Source organism: Mustela nivalis, assembly GCF_964662115.1.
Source record: "Mustela nivalis genome assembly, chromosome: 16".
Classification (NCBI taxonomy): domain Eukaryota; kingdom Metazoa; phylum Chordata; class Mammalia; order Carnivora; family Mustelidae; genus Mustela; species Mustela nivalis.
The window spans coordinates 41488250-41503544 of NC_139035.1; the positions used below are offsets into that span (position 1 = coordinate 41488250).

General features: G+C 56.8%; 1 protein-coding gene across 14 annotated transcripts in view; it reads left to right on the plus strand.

The window, feature by feature from the left end:
* Positions 1 to 15295, plus strand: part of NAV1 (neuron navigator 1) — a 255753-nt gene that overhangs the window by 96016 nt on the left and 144442 nt on the right. For 12 of the 14 annotated variants that reach the window (XM_082701985.1, XM_082701986.1, XM_082701969.1 and 9 more), the window contains one exon: positions 1285 to 2079. The exons of the other annotated variants lie outside the window; for them this stretch is intronic. In XM_082701985.1, the coding sequence (XP_082558111.1) occupies positions 1285 to 2079 (795 nt within the window). The remainder of the gene's footprint in view (positions 1 to 1284; positions 2080 to 15295) is intronic. 14 annotated transcript variants of the gene reach the window in all.

Here is a 15295-nt window from a genome sequence, read left to right on the forward strand (position 1 = left end):
CACTTTAGATCAGGCCTGCAGGAGACCTGTGCTAAGCCTCCAACTGATTTTCTAGGTTTGACAAAGCGCTTTACAATGCCAAAGCCCTTTTACTCATTAAGCTGGTATTATAACCACTGTTAAGAGAAGAGAGCCAGCCAAAGGGGTGCAGTGACTTTGACAAGGTCAATTAGAATGGGAATCCAATCTCCTGATCCAGGCGGTTGGTCCTTTCCTCCATGCCCTGAGCCCCCTCCCTGGTCAGCCCTGGACCTGTCTTTCGGTGCCACCCCTATCCCATCCCCTTTGCCCTACCCCGGGGAGTATCCCCAACCTCTGGAGGGCAGCCGAGAGCCTCCGAGACTGAAGTACGTTGATACTGGGAGTTTCCTGGAGGGAAACCGCCACGGTTTGGAGTGGGGGTGGGGGGACCAGCAAACTGAATAGTACGGCTTCCCCACCCCCTCTCCCAGCATCTCTCCCGGGCCCACGAGCCCACCTGTCCCCCCCGCGTTATGAGCTGCCCTGTCTCGGCCCCTTTTACCTGCATCCCACATCTGCACGACAGATCCTTTTCACTGCCCCCCACACTCTGGGCGCGGCAGAGGGCCACGGTGCCCTCCGAGAACTGGTCCCGCCTCCGCGTGGAAAGCTAGGAGGAAAACTGGTGGGATCCTTTATCTGCCCCCCGACCCCCTACCCATCCGCCCCTGGAGCTCTGCCGCAGATACCACCCCCCTCCCGAGCCAGAAATAGACACACACTCGCTCTCCCCCACCTCCCTCCCTCGCGCACACTCCTCCCCTCCTCCTGTTTGCTCCTCCGCCTTCCCCTCCCCTCCTTCCTGCGCTCTGAGCTGCAGCCCGCAGCCTCTACTCAAGCTGGCGGGCGGAGTGCCGCGAGGGAGCTGCCGGGCAGTGCTCGGCCAGCGGGACAGACAGGCGGGCAGGCAGAGGGCCGGGACCCGGGCATCGAAGCACCTCTGCGCGCCCGCGGAGCAGCCGGGCTTCCATTCTTCCTTTGATTGATTTCTAAATTTTAATTTGTGTTTTCCCCGCCCCGCCCCTTTTCCTCCGACCCCGCCCCATCGCCCCACGGTTTCCTCGCTCTATCCTTTTCCCCTCTTCCTTCCTTGCGTTTCTTTTCCCTGCGCCCTCGCTTGCCTGTCTCCCTCCTCCCTCGCTGCCCCCCTCCTCTCCCCATCTTCCTCGGTTTCTTCCGTCCTTTCTCTCCCCCTCCCCTCCCCCGCCTCCTCTTCCCTGCGCTCCCGCCCCCCCCCCGCCCCCGCCCCCGCCGTGCCTGCAGACGCGCGGATCGTCCATGCGCTCCTCGCGGGCAGAATGCTGGGCAGCAGCGTCAAGAGCGTGCAGCCCGAGGTGGAGCTGAGCGGCGGCGGCGGCGGGGACGAGGGCGCGGACGAGCCTCGGGGCGCCGGTAGGAAGGCAGCAGCGGCGGACGGCAGAGGTATGCTGCCCAAGCGCGCCAAGGCGCCCGGCGGCGGTAGCGGCATGGCCAAGGCCAGCGCGGCCGAGCTGAAGGTCTTCAAGTCTGGCAGCGTGGACAGCCGAGTCCCCGGCGGGCCTCCTACCTCCAACCTGCGCAAGCAGAAGTCGCTAACCAACCTCTCGTTCCTCACCGACTCGGAGAAAAAGCTGCAGCTCTATGAGCCCGAGTGGAGCGACGATATGGCCAAGGCGCCCAAGGGCTTGGGCAAGGCGGGGTCCAAAGGCCGCGAAGCTCCGCTTATGTCCAAGACACTGTCCAAGTCGGAGCACTCGCTCTTCCAGGCAAAGGGCAGCCCGGCGGGCGGCGCCAAGACCCCCCTGGCTCCACTCGCGCCCAGCCTAGGGAAGCCGAGCCGGATCCCGCGCGGCCCCTACGCCGAGGTCAAGCCGCTCAGCAAGGCTCCTGAGGCAGCCGTAAGCGACGATGGCAAGTCAGACGACGAGCTGCTCTCTAGCAAGGCCAAGGCGCAAAAGGGCTCCGGGCCCGTGCCCTCCGCCAAGGGCCAGGAGGAGCGCGCCTTCCTCAAAGTGGACCCCGAGCTCGTGGTGACCGTGCTGGGAGACCTGGAGCAGCTGCTCTTCAGCCAGATGCTGGGTAAGTCCTGCCTCCCCGCCCCACCCCTGCTCTCCTAGCCAGCTGCAAGGGAAGGTGTGGGGAGAGCTCAACCCCCTCTCTTTTCTCCTCCTGCCGGTGGGGCTCTCCAGATTTCGGTCAGGTTGTGAGGGGGCATTGGGCCCAGATGTGCAGGCCTGGCCTCCCTCCAGATGCGCATGGCTAAAGTGCCTCTTCTTAAAGATGTCACCGGGCTGCCCGGTCTCTGCTCTGGCCTGAGGTGAAGCTGGACAATGGCGGGAGGGGGGGGGGGTCACAGATATAGCTTCCTATAATTTTAAAGCCCAGAATCCTAATATGGCAAAATTGGGGACTGATGGAGACCTCAGTGGTATTGTGATCTGTGCTTGGTGAGAGTCCATCCAGCATGGCTAGGGGAGAGTCCAGTGAGAGCCCGGATCTAGAGGACAGATGTGGGGAAGGCAGATGTGAGGGCTGTTTGGCCCCAGAGCAGAGCTGAGGCTCCACTTCCTCTGTGTATCCTCCGTGGGAGCGCGAGTCGGATTTCCCGGGTGTGGGGGTTCTGGCAAGGAGACACGTCTGGGGCCAGGGGGCGGGCGGGCAGCCAGCTGTGCGCATCTGGATGTTCGTCCTGTACCTCGGCCCAGGCCCAGGCCCAAATCCCTACCCCCTAGGTTTTTTACAGAGTGTGGAAAGGTCTGGGGTCTGGCGCAGAGACTCCTGGTTGACGGGGAAGCCTTTGCCCTTTGGCTAATGGAAGCCGAGCGGGCGGGAAGGGAGGAACAAAGCTTGCTCGGGCGGAGGAAGCGCAGAGAGCTGCTCCATTGTTCTCCAAGCCTGAAGAGTCTATGCAAAAAACCCGGAGCGGGCCCCGGAACTGCGCTTGCTTTCCCCGCGGAGAGTCCTCGCCCTGAGAGGGATAGGTCCGGGATGTGCAGAAGGCAGGGCTGCCGCGCCTAGGGAGCCGGCACGGGTCGCGCCAGGGCCACGGGAGGACGGCGGCAAGGCCTGGAGCCCCAGCGGGCCTCCTAGGCTCGGCGGACTTGTTGCGGTGGCTGGGATGTGGGTCCTCCGGCGCCGAGGGACCCGAACCCGCGCTGCCCGGGTACCAGGCAGGCTGCCCGCCCCGCTGGGGGCTGGGAAGGGGCGTGTCCGTGCGCGTGTGAAGGGGCGGGGCCGACGCGGGCTGCGGTCTGAGGACTAGCCCGAGGAGCTGGGGCGGGTGGGTGGATGGAGAATGGGGGTGTTGGACTGGCAGCCCTGGAGAACGCAGAGCTGGAGAAGACTGGTTGGACCTGCTGCTGTCATCCCCGGACCCCAGGCCCCGGGCTGGCCAGCATGAGGAACCGCTGACCAGGGCAAGAGCCTCTTGGAGCGTTAGATAGGGAGCCTCTCCTGGCAGGCTACATTTGGGTTTTGCAGCGGCGGTCAGGAGACTGGAGAGGGGCAAAGAGGGGAAAAGCAGCCTTTTCCCTAGGAGAGCCCTTCCTGAAAGCCCCGGCCTCGTCAGGGATAAGGCGGGATTGGGGGTTCGGGGGTGCAGAAGCTGACAGGGCAGCCTCCTGCTGCAAAGGGAGAGTGCCACCCTTTTGCCAGCCGTGGCCCTCAAGGAGCTTACAGTCTAATGGGTTGAGGCGGACAAGAAATAAAATCATTCCAGACGTCAGGAGGGCCATGGAGAAAATGGAAGGGGACCCTGTGATGGAGGAGGACTGGAAAGGAGAGCTCTTTAAGCTTATGGAGGTGATAGTTGGATTGTGTCGGAGGCAAGAGGAAGCACAGGGCAGGGCAGGGCAGGCTGGCTGGTGGAGGAACATTCCCCAGGCACTTGGAAGCGAATATGATGGGTGTGGATGGTCCTAGAGGAGAGGAATTGAGTGTCTGACTGTGTCCTAGCGAGGGGAGGGCAGTGTCAGGGACTCAGAAAATCAGAGGGCACAGCTCCCTTTTCAAGGTCAGGGCTTCACTTCTTTGGGATGTCTTAGCTGATCTGGGCTGTCCCCAGACAGGCAAGACCCAGCACCGCCCCAGGACCTGGCTGTCTCCTTAGTTGTTCTTCAAGAGACAGTAACGTCGGAAACCCTGACAGATAGTCTTAGAGCTGGCTGGGGGTGGTAGTGGAGGGCAGGAGATGGGGTTGGGGGAAGCTGAGCTGGGGTCCCTTACTCCTGGTCGGCGGTTGTCATTTCCAAAGCACACTGGGGTCTGGCTCAGTCAGAGGTGTGGCAGCCTCTCAGGAACCTTGGAGATAAGGAGAAAACACCCCCCTACCCCACTTCCCAGTTGGGGAAGTGCAAGGTCAAAAGCACCGAAGGCTTGATTAGAGCCAGCTCGGAATTAGTGATGGAGGCCAGGTTCTGCTTGTGTTCCTAAGTCACTGACTCCATCTGGGAGGCCTAGTTGAGAAAGGGGAGTCAGGAGGTCAGGAGGGGCCGCCGACCTGCCCCGCTGACCCTGCAGAGGGGGCTGAGGGGCTAAGATCTCTGCTGGGGGGAGAGGGTGGAAAGTCTGGCAGACATACTAGATTCTTTGGGGCTGTGAGAACCAAAGTGGGGGTGGGGCGTGTGGGTAGGATCTGGGGGGACCGTGCTTGGCATCGCAGGGTGGTGGGGAGGGAAGAGGTGGGAGCTGGTGACCTCAGGCGAAGTCTTCTCTTCTGTGTAAAGGTGAGAGTTATGGTAGAGGGTTGAGGAGCCAGGGGACAATAGAGCTGCTCAGTCTTTCCAAACCTGGGAAGGTGTTCCAGGTTGTCAGGACTGGCCTTCACTGGAGAGCAGGGTGGCCTCTGAGAAAAATGGCGGCCTTGATGCCTCAGGATGATGGCTAAAAACAGAGTATTTGCTCCCTTCCTGGGAAGCTGAGGGTCAAAATTCATGCACTCCTTAGTACCATCCCAGACCCAAGAAGCTGCCAAAACTCAATTTCTGGGGGAAAGGGGATAAGGGAGCCCCAAATAAGAGCTTTTCTGGAATAAAAGAGAAGAGCTGAAATTCAGTCACTCCCTTCTCAGAAATCAGCTGGGATCCAGATGGTTTGGGCAGGCTCCGTGCCCCTTCCCTTGCTTTGGAAGCTGCCAAATAACTAGGGTCCCACCGGGGAACCCTGGAAACTTAGAAGGCTGAAGGGTGAGTGCCCAGGGGAAAATGGGCCAGTTCCAGGAGTCAGATGTCTTTGGACCCTGGCCGATGGTCCACATCAGGCAGTTGGCTCCGAGAGGAAATGTCACCAGACCTGGGCCTGGGGGAGGGTGGGAAGCTGCGGTCCTGAGTTCCCTATATGGAAGTTCTGAGCTCTGCGACCTCCTCTAGAACCCAGGTTCCCCATTTGTGAATGGAAAAGACCCTCTCATGGCTCTTCCCTACCTATAGTGATGGGAAGGGGGCTGCAGATGAAGGTAGTCAGACCTTGAAAATGTCCCAGGCCATATCAATGCATCATACCATCCTAAACCACACTCTTCTTGCCTCAGCAGCCCTGGGCCCAAGGCTCTCAAAGGAAAATCAGTTTGTTGACTCCCCACACATTCAGCATTCCCTTCTTCAACCCTCTAAGTAAAGGGACAGAGTGGAACAGCTAAGGCAGCTCAAGGTCAGGATGTCAAGGAACCCAGGTGGCTGGAATTGCTGGTCCCACTTCTTGAAGAAGGTGTCTGGACCGATGGGAGGGGTTGCCATGGCAACAGTGAGGCTCTTGGCGGCTCAGGGCAAACAGAACAGGGTAGGAATGTCCAGAAGTCATCCATTTCTAAACCAATTGGTTGATGTTAGTTTTAGGGGGGTTGGGGGGGTTACTCTAGAGAATGTGTTCTGAAGTGGTTTGAATAGGGGAAGAGAAGAAATTACTTTTTCTTCAAAGCGCTGGCGGTGGGGGGATGGCTGGGTAGAGTAGTTATGGTGAGTTCTCCCGAAAGAGCTGATGCCCAGAGAAGACAGGTGATATGTGCAGGCTCACCTAGGACCCTCACGTCAGAGGCTCCACGCCCAGAGCCGCTCCTGAGGCCTTCCCAGGAGTTCCCCAGAGGCCTAGCAGGAACAGGAGGACAAAGCTTGCCTTTAGCCTTCCCCTGGGCCCGGCAGTTCATGGGAGGATGCTCATAGATCACAGGCAGAAGGAAGGGCTGTGGCAAAGCGTGGGGGTCTGAAGGTTAGCATGCATGTGGAGAAACTGGCCTAGAACCTTCCATCTGTAGGGCCTCCTGCCTTCCTCAAGGTAGCACTGAGGAGAACATTTCTTTTCTCATGTGCTCAGAACTTTTTCTTCTCTGTCCAGGCTTTTAGTGCTCTCTACGGGCCCCATCCGGGTCATCACACGGCAGCCGCAGCTCTGCTTCTGAGAGATGGATGCATGAGTAGGTCTTGGGAGCAGTTCCTCTGCTCTGGGGAAAAGCAGATAGAGCCGAAGGGCCTGGAACTAGCTTCTCGGCTTCTCATCTCTCACTCAGGGAGATGCCCTTTCTCATCAGTGGTGACTCCAACCCCAGGCCATAGGCCCCATCCAGATGTGGACTGAGTGGGTAACAGGACTAGGTCGCCTGGAATCCTGGCGTGTTTCCCCATACTTCCCTCCTTTTCTACACGCCCCCCCCTTACATACACATACATCTGCTACTGTGGCTACAGCTCCCCCCCTCCCCCCCGCCATAACCTGTCCCCAAACCTAGGCTGCCAACACCAGATATTTTCTCCTGCTAACTTCCAGTCTTTCTCCTCTCTGGAACTGTCCCTCCGCACACACACACCCCCCCACTCCTCACAGCCTCTGAGCCCAAGTGCTGAAGGTGCAGTTTACTCCTTGGGGCTCAAGTTGCGCCAGTCCTGAGCAGGGGGAGCAAAGCCGCCAGGCTCCCTAACTGCTGCCGATCCATCTCCACAGCTCGCCGCAGTGTCTCCGTGCACAGCCAGGGAAAGAAAAACCCTCTCCTCCCCCACCCTTCCCCGGGATCTCACAGAACCACAGAACGGAAATGTCTAGTTGAGCCACCCACACCTAAAGCTGAAATTAATCCCTCTATAGCATCAGAGGCAGGTGGGTGTTCTGTTTACACACTCCTAGTGACAGAGGGCTCACTACCTTATTTTCCTGGAAAGCACTCATTATCAGAGAGCCTGTTGAGTTAAGAGTTAAGAGTCTTCTTTCTGAGAATTTCCACCCCTGGGTCCAAACCTGCCATTTGGATCCTTACAGGTTAAGCTAGCCTGCCTTTCAGAGGCCTCCTCTTATATTTGAGGTCAGACACCTAGCCATAGTCTTTTTTTCTCAAGATTTTATTTATTTATTTGAGAGAGAGAGAAAGAAGAAGTGGTGGGGAAGGGCAGAGGTGGGGAGAGAAGAGAGAGAGGGAAACACTCTCTTCCCCAAAGAGCAGGAAGCCCGATGCCGGGCTCGATCCCAGGACGCAGAGATCAGTCATGATCCAAGCAAAAGCAGACGCTTAACCGACTGCGCCACCCAGATGTCCCACCTAGCCATATTCCACCGCATCTTTTCTCCCTTTGTTACCTACTCTCTCCTTCCATTTGTCTTTCCTTTTGGATTAAGACTTGATAGGGAGAAGAGCCTACCCCTTCACCCTGATTGCTGGGCCTAATGGAGTCCTGCTCCCCACCTGGACCGCACCCCCACCTGCTCCTAATGTCTGCATCTCAGCACCTGGCCGAGTGTTCTCTGGGTCCAACCTGGCCTCCTCCCCACAGCCTCCTCTCCCTGCCTGGAATCCCTACGCCAGCCAGCGGAGGGGAAACGACCGCCGCCTGGTTCTGATTTGCGATGGCTGACCTCCTCCCACACCCTGTTTGGATTACCCAGATGCGTTTGAAGTCCCTGGAGCCTGCAGCCTTCCCTCTCTTGCACAGGAAGGGCCGGGGGGCCAGGCGCAGCTCGCTGGCCCTGAGTGGGCACGCTCTGTCCATAGAAGCCCTTGGAATGCTGTCCATAGAAGCCCTTGGAATGCTGTGGTCAGGCCTCCACGCGGACACCATGTCCCACACCTTCCCTCGAGTTGCTTCTGGGGACCAGGCCTCCTGAGACAAAACAAGGGCCCTCAGGGTTCCATTCTGCCTCGTTGGGTGCACACAGGTCTCTGCTGCCTTGTGGCCAGCAGAGATCAAAGGGGAGACTGGGAAGGCGCCCCCGAGCTGTTTGTTTCCCGGCTGGAGGCTGAGGGAGGAGTAGCCTTGTGCCAAGAGAGTGTCCGGCACGGTCACTGCCATGGCAAAGTTTGGGCACAGCACGAGTGGCTGGAATAAGGGGTGGGTCAGGGCTTCTCATCTTTTATCAGGACCTACGCCTCTGGCAGGAGGAGGGGCAGATTGCAGAGATTGGGAGCAAAGTGGAGGAGAATGGGGAGCCAGCTGGAGCCCCCAGACTCCTATGGCGTGTTGCAGTGCTGCGGTGGTGGGTGGGGGTGTGGGAGAGTGTGGAGCCCAGCCCAGTGGCAGGCTGCAGGTTCACCCTGAAAGCTTTGGCTCCAGCAGGTCCCAGGGTCTGGCTGCCAGCTCTGTTGTTCATCATGCGTTAGACCCACAGTTGTCCAAGCCAAACCTCAGCAAGGCCGCCAGGGCTCCCCAGGGGCTGGGCCTGGGCCTGGGCCTGGGCCTGGGCCGTGGTCGAGTCTATTTTAGACATCTCAATGACATGCTTCAGGGCCACTGGAGTGGGCGCGTTCTCCGCAGCCCTCTAATTTCTGGGCCATAGCTCTCGCTCTGGACTTGGGGTGCTCGCTCTTATGCCCTGAGGATGTGGAAACCAAAAGCAGGCACAGCCCAGAAGACCCAAGGGATGCTGTCAGTGCTGCCCGTGTTGGTCCCCAGGGAAGCCGGGTCGCCTCGTGGGTATCCAGTTGGGGTGTCATCACGGATGATCTGGTCTGGGAGGTGGAGTGATGTCCTAAGACCCAGATGTACATTTGGGTCATTACAGACATTTGGGTCTTTACATTACAGTTGGCTGTAAATGGGAACCTCGGGCTGGGTAGGAGTGTAGTGAGTGTCGAAGGAGCAAGGCTTGGGTGAGTGTGCGGAGGTACTGGGTTCATAGGATATATGAACTGGATTCATAGGGTGTATGGCAGACGGCGTTAACCCTAAGAACATAGGTGAGGTTGGGAGGCAGGGTGTGAACACTGGATGCCCAGGGGTTAGTGGGGGTCCAGTGGAACTGTCACTGGGGTCCAGCAAATGTGCACAGACTAAAGGTACGTTTGTGTGCTTGTGTTGTGTGTATGCGGGAATTGGACAGGTTTGAAAGAGTCTGAGATATGACCAGGGTGGAATGATTTCCCTCAAAGGGACCCCCAGGCAGAGGCTACAGGGGTTTGGTCTCCTTGTCTTCTCTCCCAGAAGGGCACTATGAGTGCTGGGGGCTCCTCAGACTCGTCGGACACAGGCTCCCTTTGCCCTTGATGACTCACTAAACAGGCCTTTCCCTTTTGGGGAAGCTGGCAGCCACCCAGGAGGCCTTGGCTTTTCTCTGCAAGCTCCAGAAGCTGCCACGGGGCTTAGGGCTCCCACCATCCCAAGCTGAGGAGCTGCCTCCCAGGAGATCTGAGACCTGACTCTGCTGGGGGAGCAAGTAGGCCCAGAGAGGACAGGAATCTAACGGCAGTAACACGTATCCATCACTTGGCGTATAAGAGGCATTGTTCTTGTTCCTGATGTGCAGTAAGTCAGTGCTCGCAATCCTCCCGCGATCCTGGTACTTACTAATGAGGAAACTGAGGCACCGAACTGTAGGGAATCTGCCCAAAGCTAGTGGAGCAAGTGAGCAGCAGAGCCAGGATTGGAACTTAACCCCTGCGACACTGCTGCTTCCAGGAGCCTCGAGACCCCCATCCCCAGCCCCCCTGCAGCTGAGTTTGATTACAGTGAGTTCAGAATTAACCTCTGGACAAAGCTCTGTGCCCCTGAGATTGAGGCTCTGGGCACTGCCTCCTAGCTTCTGACAGGCTAGATGAGGAGGCGAGAAGGACTGCACTCATTCCCGTGCCGGGCTGTGGTGGCAGGTGCTGTGACCAAGTATGGAAGGGCTAAGGGGAGCAAGAGTCCGTACGTGGGACGAGGGTGCGTGCACTGGGGCAGCGGGCGAGGAGGGGAAGCTCTGGAGGAGTGATGTGGTTTCAGAGGTTGGGATCCCAACAGCAGAGATGGGAGGGACCAGAAGGTACAAGGAGGAGGTGAATGAGGGGTTTGATCATGGGGTCCTGTCTGCTGGAGGAGAGGTGGCACAGGAAGTAAGAGAGGGAATGAGCCTGGGCAACCAAGAGCAAATGGACAGGGGCATGATGGACCCAAGTGGACGGCACTGGGGCTCCACTGTAAGCTCTGGGCGACATTTAAACAGAGGGGAGCAGCGAGGGTTTGCCCCGAAGGATCCCCAAAGGAATCCAGTGCCCGTTGGTACTTTGGAGAGGCTGCTGATTGATGAGATCAGCCAGCCCAGGGGCTTCTCAAGTTCTGAATCTGTTTGCTTAAATGAAGATTGCCCTTGCTCCCTCTGCAGAGAGAGAGGACGTCTTGGTGCCCAGAGGTGGTCCCTTTGATTAGCAGCTGCTCTAGCCCACCCAGGGATTAGCACAGCACCCCTCACCCCAGCCCTGGGGAGTGCCCACAGCAAGGCCCGAACCAGACTATACACACAGGACCAGTGCAAAACCCACCCTGAGAGTGGGCGTAAGTAGTGTGGGGGCCACATTTCAGCTCCTAGCTCACTTGTCCCATCCAGGATGCTTTCCTGAAGGAGTTGGAAGTTGGGGAGCTATTTAAAGGAATCAGAAACGCTTGGCACAAGGGAAGATGCTTTCCCGTCATCCCGCCTTGCTTGGATGGAGTGGGAGGACTGGATTAGGACTAGCTGGCTTGGGAGCCCTTGGAGCAGATGGTCCTTCAGGGAGTGAAGGGAACAGCACCCCCCCCCCCCCCACTGTAGGGTAGAAGGGCCCCTAGGGAATGAGGGTGCCCTAGTGAAGGCTTAGGAACCTTAACCCTACACTCAAATCATCACCTTCCTCTGTTCTTCACGATGCTGCCAGATTGTTCCAGTTGCCATGTCCTGGACGTTGCCATGGGATTCTGTTGTTACAGGAGCTAGGGTTTTCTGTCATAGAGGACTTGGTTTTGTCCCGGAATCTGGGCATCCCCAAGAGGTGTGATCCTGGAATTCAGGGGTTGCCTGAGTGTGTATGTGGATCCTGTCCTGCATGGATGCTCCGTGGCGCTGATGGTGACGTGGTGTCCAGGAGTTGCCGCCGTGCTCACCGCTTGGCCTCCCTGTCATCCTGCCCCTGCTGCAGCACCTGGATAGGGGTTATGGCAGCAGAGAAGGCAGCAGTGGGGCAGGGAGACAGGCCAGGGCTGCTGTGAAGGACAGCAGCCACCATGAGGGGTGTCTTTCTTGGGTGCAGGGACAAGGCTCGGTCCCTGAGCTGCCTGACACCCCACCCACCCAGTGGCAGGCAGAGTGGAGAGGCTGCCCCTGCTCTCGCTGCCACCCCGAAGCCCAGGAATGCTGGGGTAAGGCTGCCCTGCTTGGCACCCTCAGCTAAGCTGGTGGTTTGGGGGCCTTCAAGGGCCTGGCTGCAGGGTTTGGACTCCCTAGAAGGAAGTTCTCAGTGCCTGAGACTTTAATCGAGGCTTTGGACTCTGCAGGAAGGTCAGAAACCTTCATCCTGAGGGTCCCTGGTGGACCATTGAACATTCACAGACCCGGAGTCACTGGAGATTAGCAAAATCATGACGTCTATTGAGCACTTACTGTTTGCCAGCTCGGCTGAGGGCTTGGCTTGTATAAATCCATTTCAGGGGCACCTGGGTGGCTCAGTGGGTTAAAGCCTCTGCCTTCGGCTCAGATCATGATCTCAGGGTCCTGGGATCAAGCCCTGCATCAGGCTGTCTGCTCAGCGGGGAGCCTGCTTTCTCAACTCTCTCTCTGCCTGCCTCTCCGCCTACTTGTGATCTCTCTCTCTCTATAAAATAAATAAAATCTTAAAAAAAAAATTTTATCCTCACAATGAGATATTAATCAAGGGTCACATGCGAAATATTTCACAACTCTTGCAGGCTACAGAACCGGAGGAATCCCGGGGGCCCTCCACTATGCCAGATGTTAACTCTGTGGATGCCAAATGTGGAAGTCCCAGAGGAAGGGACCGCGAGATCAGGGTGGCAGGAGGAGCACCTGAGGGCCCAAGGAAGCACTTTCTTTGCCTACTGGTACGGAAGTGTTTCGTGTTTTTTACCAGCCAGTGCTGTATGCCCCTCCTGGTGCATTTCTGTAGACTGACCACCCAACTCTTGCACAAGACTGAAGTATGCGGAAACTTAGAGGAGTCAAGGGAGGCCACACGGCTTGTCCGAGGTCACTTGGCAAGTTCATGGTGAAGCTAAGAGTCAGATGAGGCTTGATCCAGACTCATCCATTTCACCATAGGCTCCACTGCCTCTTGCACAAGAAGTAGCATCTTTTGCTTCCCATGTGCTCCAGACATTCTAGAACCTTTAGGCCAAACCAACCTTGCCGTGGTCCTGAGAGCCCAGGTCTGTAACAATGCGTTCCTTCTGGCCTCAGCAAACATTCCTCAGGTGCCACCTGTTTGCCAGCCCCTGCTGCCCAAGGCTCTCTCTGTCTAGTCCAGGAAGCAGAGCGCAGGCTGGCAATTGTAATACAGCGTGTGGCCTGGGCTGTGGCCAGGGCTGTGGCCAGGAGCTGCAGGGAGAAGGCTTCCTGATTTGACATGAAGGATCAGGCCTGAGGTGGCCATGCTGAGGATGACCAGAATGATCGGGAACAATCAGGGCCTCAGAATGTCAGCCTAGGATAAGCCCTTCCTCTGGTCCCTCCCAGTGTGAATCCTGGATCTGGCACTCTTTTTTTTAAAAAGGTGTTATTTATTTATTTATTTATTTATTTATTTGAAAGAGAGTGAGAGAGTTGGCGCACAAGCGGAAGGAAGGGCAGGGGGAGAGGGAGAAGAGCACTCCCCGCTGAGCAGGGAGCCTGACATGGGGGCTTGATCCCAGGGCCCTGGGATCATGACCCCAGCCGAAGGCAGCTGAGCTACCCAGGCGCCCCTTAGGTCCTCGGTTGTAACACAAGGCTCAGTCTCCGCACCTCCCAGCTCTGGGAGGATTCCTGGAGGGCGGCACAGATGGGAAAGGGCCGCCCCATGGCTGCTTTTGGCAGATTCAACTCTATCTGCATCTCAGGGCACAGCTGCTCCTTCCCTCTCTTGTTCCCCCTTGCCCAGTAGCCTCTGATTTCTAGATTTAATTTTCCAGAGTGCTGCCTCTTGGGGGTGGGGGATTAGCTACATGGAAGACCCAAGGACTCTATTATTATTTATTTGTGTTATAACATCTATCTAATACCTATCATTTATTATGTATCTATAATGTCTATCATATCTGTCTATCTAATAATAGCATCCATCATTTATTACATGTTATGTATCAGGCATTGTTTTAAGCACTTTACATATATGTGTATATATATATATGTATATATATATATAAAAGATTTTATTTATTTATTTGACAGAGAGATCACAAGTAGGCAGAGAGGCAGGCAGAGAGAGAGGGGGGAGTAGGCTCCCTGCTAAGCAGAGGGGCTCCATCCCAAGACCCTGAGACCATGACCTAGGCCGAAGGCAGAGGCCCAACCCAATAAGCCACCCAGGTGCCCCGCACTTTACATATATTAATTCATTGAGTCACCTAGAACAACCTGGGGAGTTAGGTGCTATTTTTAATCCCATTTTATTGATGAGGAAACTGAGAGGTTAAGTAACTTCCCCAGGATCACACAACCAGGAAATGGGGGAAACCTGGTTGTGACCCCTGGGTGAATGGGGGAGTGGTGTAGTTCATGCACCTACCATCTTAAGCACAGTCCTCCAGGGCCTCCCATCAGTGGAGAACACCGGCTGGCAAAGTCCACAGGCCCAGCAAACCCTCCTGGGCAGCTGCCCAGGTCCTTAATTCCAAAGTGTTCTCCATTCTGATGTCTCCTCTGAAAGAGCAGTGGCTCCGGGAGCTAAGAGCCAAGCACATTCCCTGGACCGTCTTGGGGCCTCACTGCCAGGCTGAGGACAGTGGGTAGAGTCTGTGGTTGATACGCTTTCTTGCTTTCACTTCTGTGTTCATTCCTCCACCCTGCGTACCTGTTCTGACAGTCTGGAAAGACCAGCACGTCAGGTGACAGGGGACAGATACACATCCAGCCTCTAGTGGCCTGACCCGGAGCCCTGCGCATCTCTGGGACCTTGCCTCCTTGGGAGGGTTTCAGGTAAACTCGGATGCCTGCTAACTGGCTGTTCTTAGCACTCTTTGAGCCTGTTTCTTGTCTGTAGAATGGGGCTTGTGACCCCCTGCGTGGGGGGTGATTGTGAAGATTAATCAGAAGAGAGTAGGGAGCGCGTGGTATGCCACAGATGATCAGTAGGGTTGGCACTCTTGCCCCCTCCCCTGCAGGCTTCCAGATCCCCTGGCCTTCCTCATCCTGATCACCCTGGCTCTGCAAACTCCAGTGTTACCCAGGCTTCCAGTGGCTTCATTCAAGGATTGGCTCGTTATTGACCCTGTTTCAGTTCAGCTCTAATATGTTCATTCAGACTCTTGGTTGTACCTGTGGAAGCCCCCTGGAGGCAGCTTAAGCTAAAGGAGGAGTTTATTATAGGACATGACACAGAGCTGGCTTGCAGGGATCAGCCACACATCTGATTCAGCTCCTTTCGTACCGTGGACCGGCATTTCTGCCCCCTGCCCACGTGGTGGAGTGTGGATGCCCACGGCGCCACGCCTTCCCCATCCAAGACATCAGCCAGTCTACCCTGGGGGGCGTGGGGGTGGGCTCTGACTGACCATCCCAAGGAGACAGGAGAAGCACGTTGGCTTTGTCCAAAGTTTTTAGGGTAATACAGCAGCCTGGTGGTTGTTTATAGACTTTGATGAAAATAGAAACACTGTGAACTGGAAGCAGATTTGAAGAAGGTAGTCAGAGGTTGTTCAAGTTCATTACCCACCCCTAGTCCTTAACGCAGAGCCTGGATTCCATCTAGAGCGGGGTGAAACTGACAATGTCCTCACCTCTGGGTAGGGAAGGGGACTCAGATCTGACCCATAGCATTACCCTGGGTGTGTACATCCCCTCTGCACCTAGGGTCCTTGGAAACTGTCCTGCCCCGCATTGGCTCACAACTCCACTGGTGGTCCTTGAAAGGTCCTTCCAGGGCTGAAGGATGAAATCC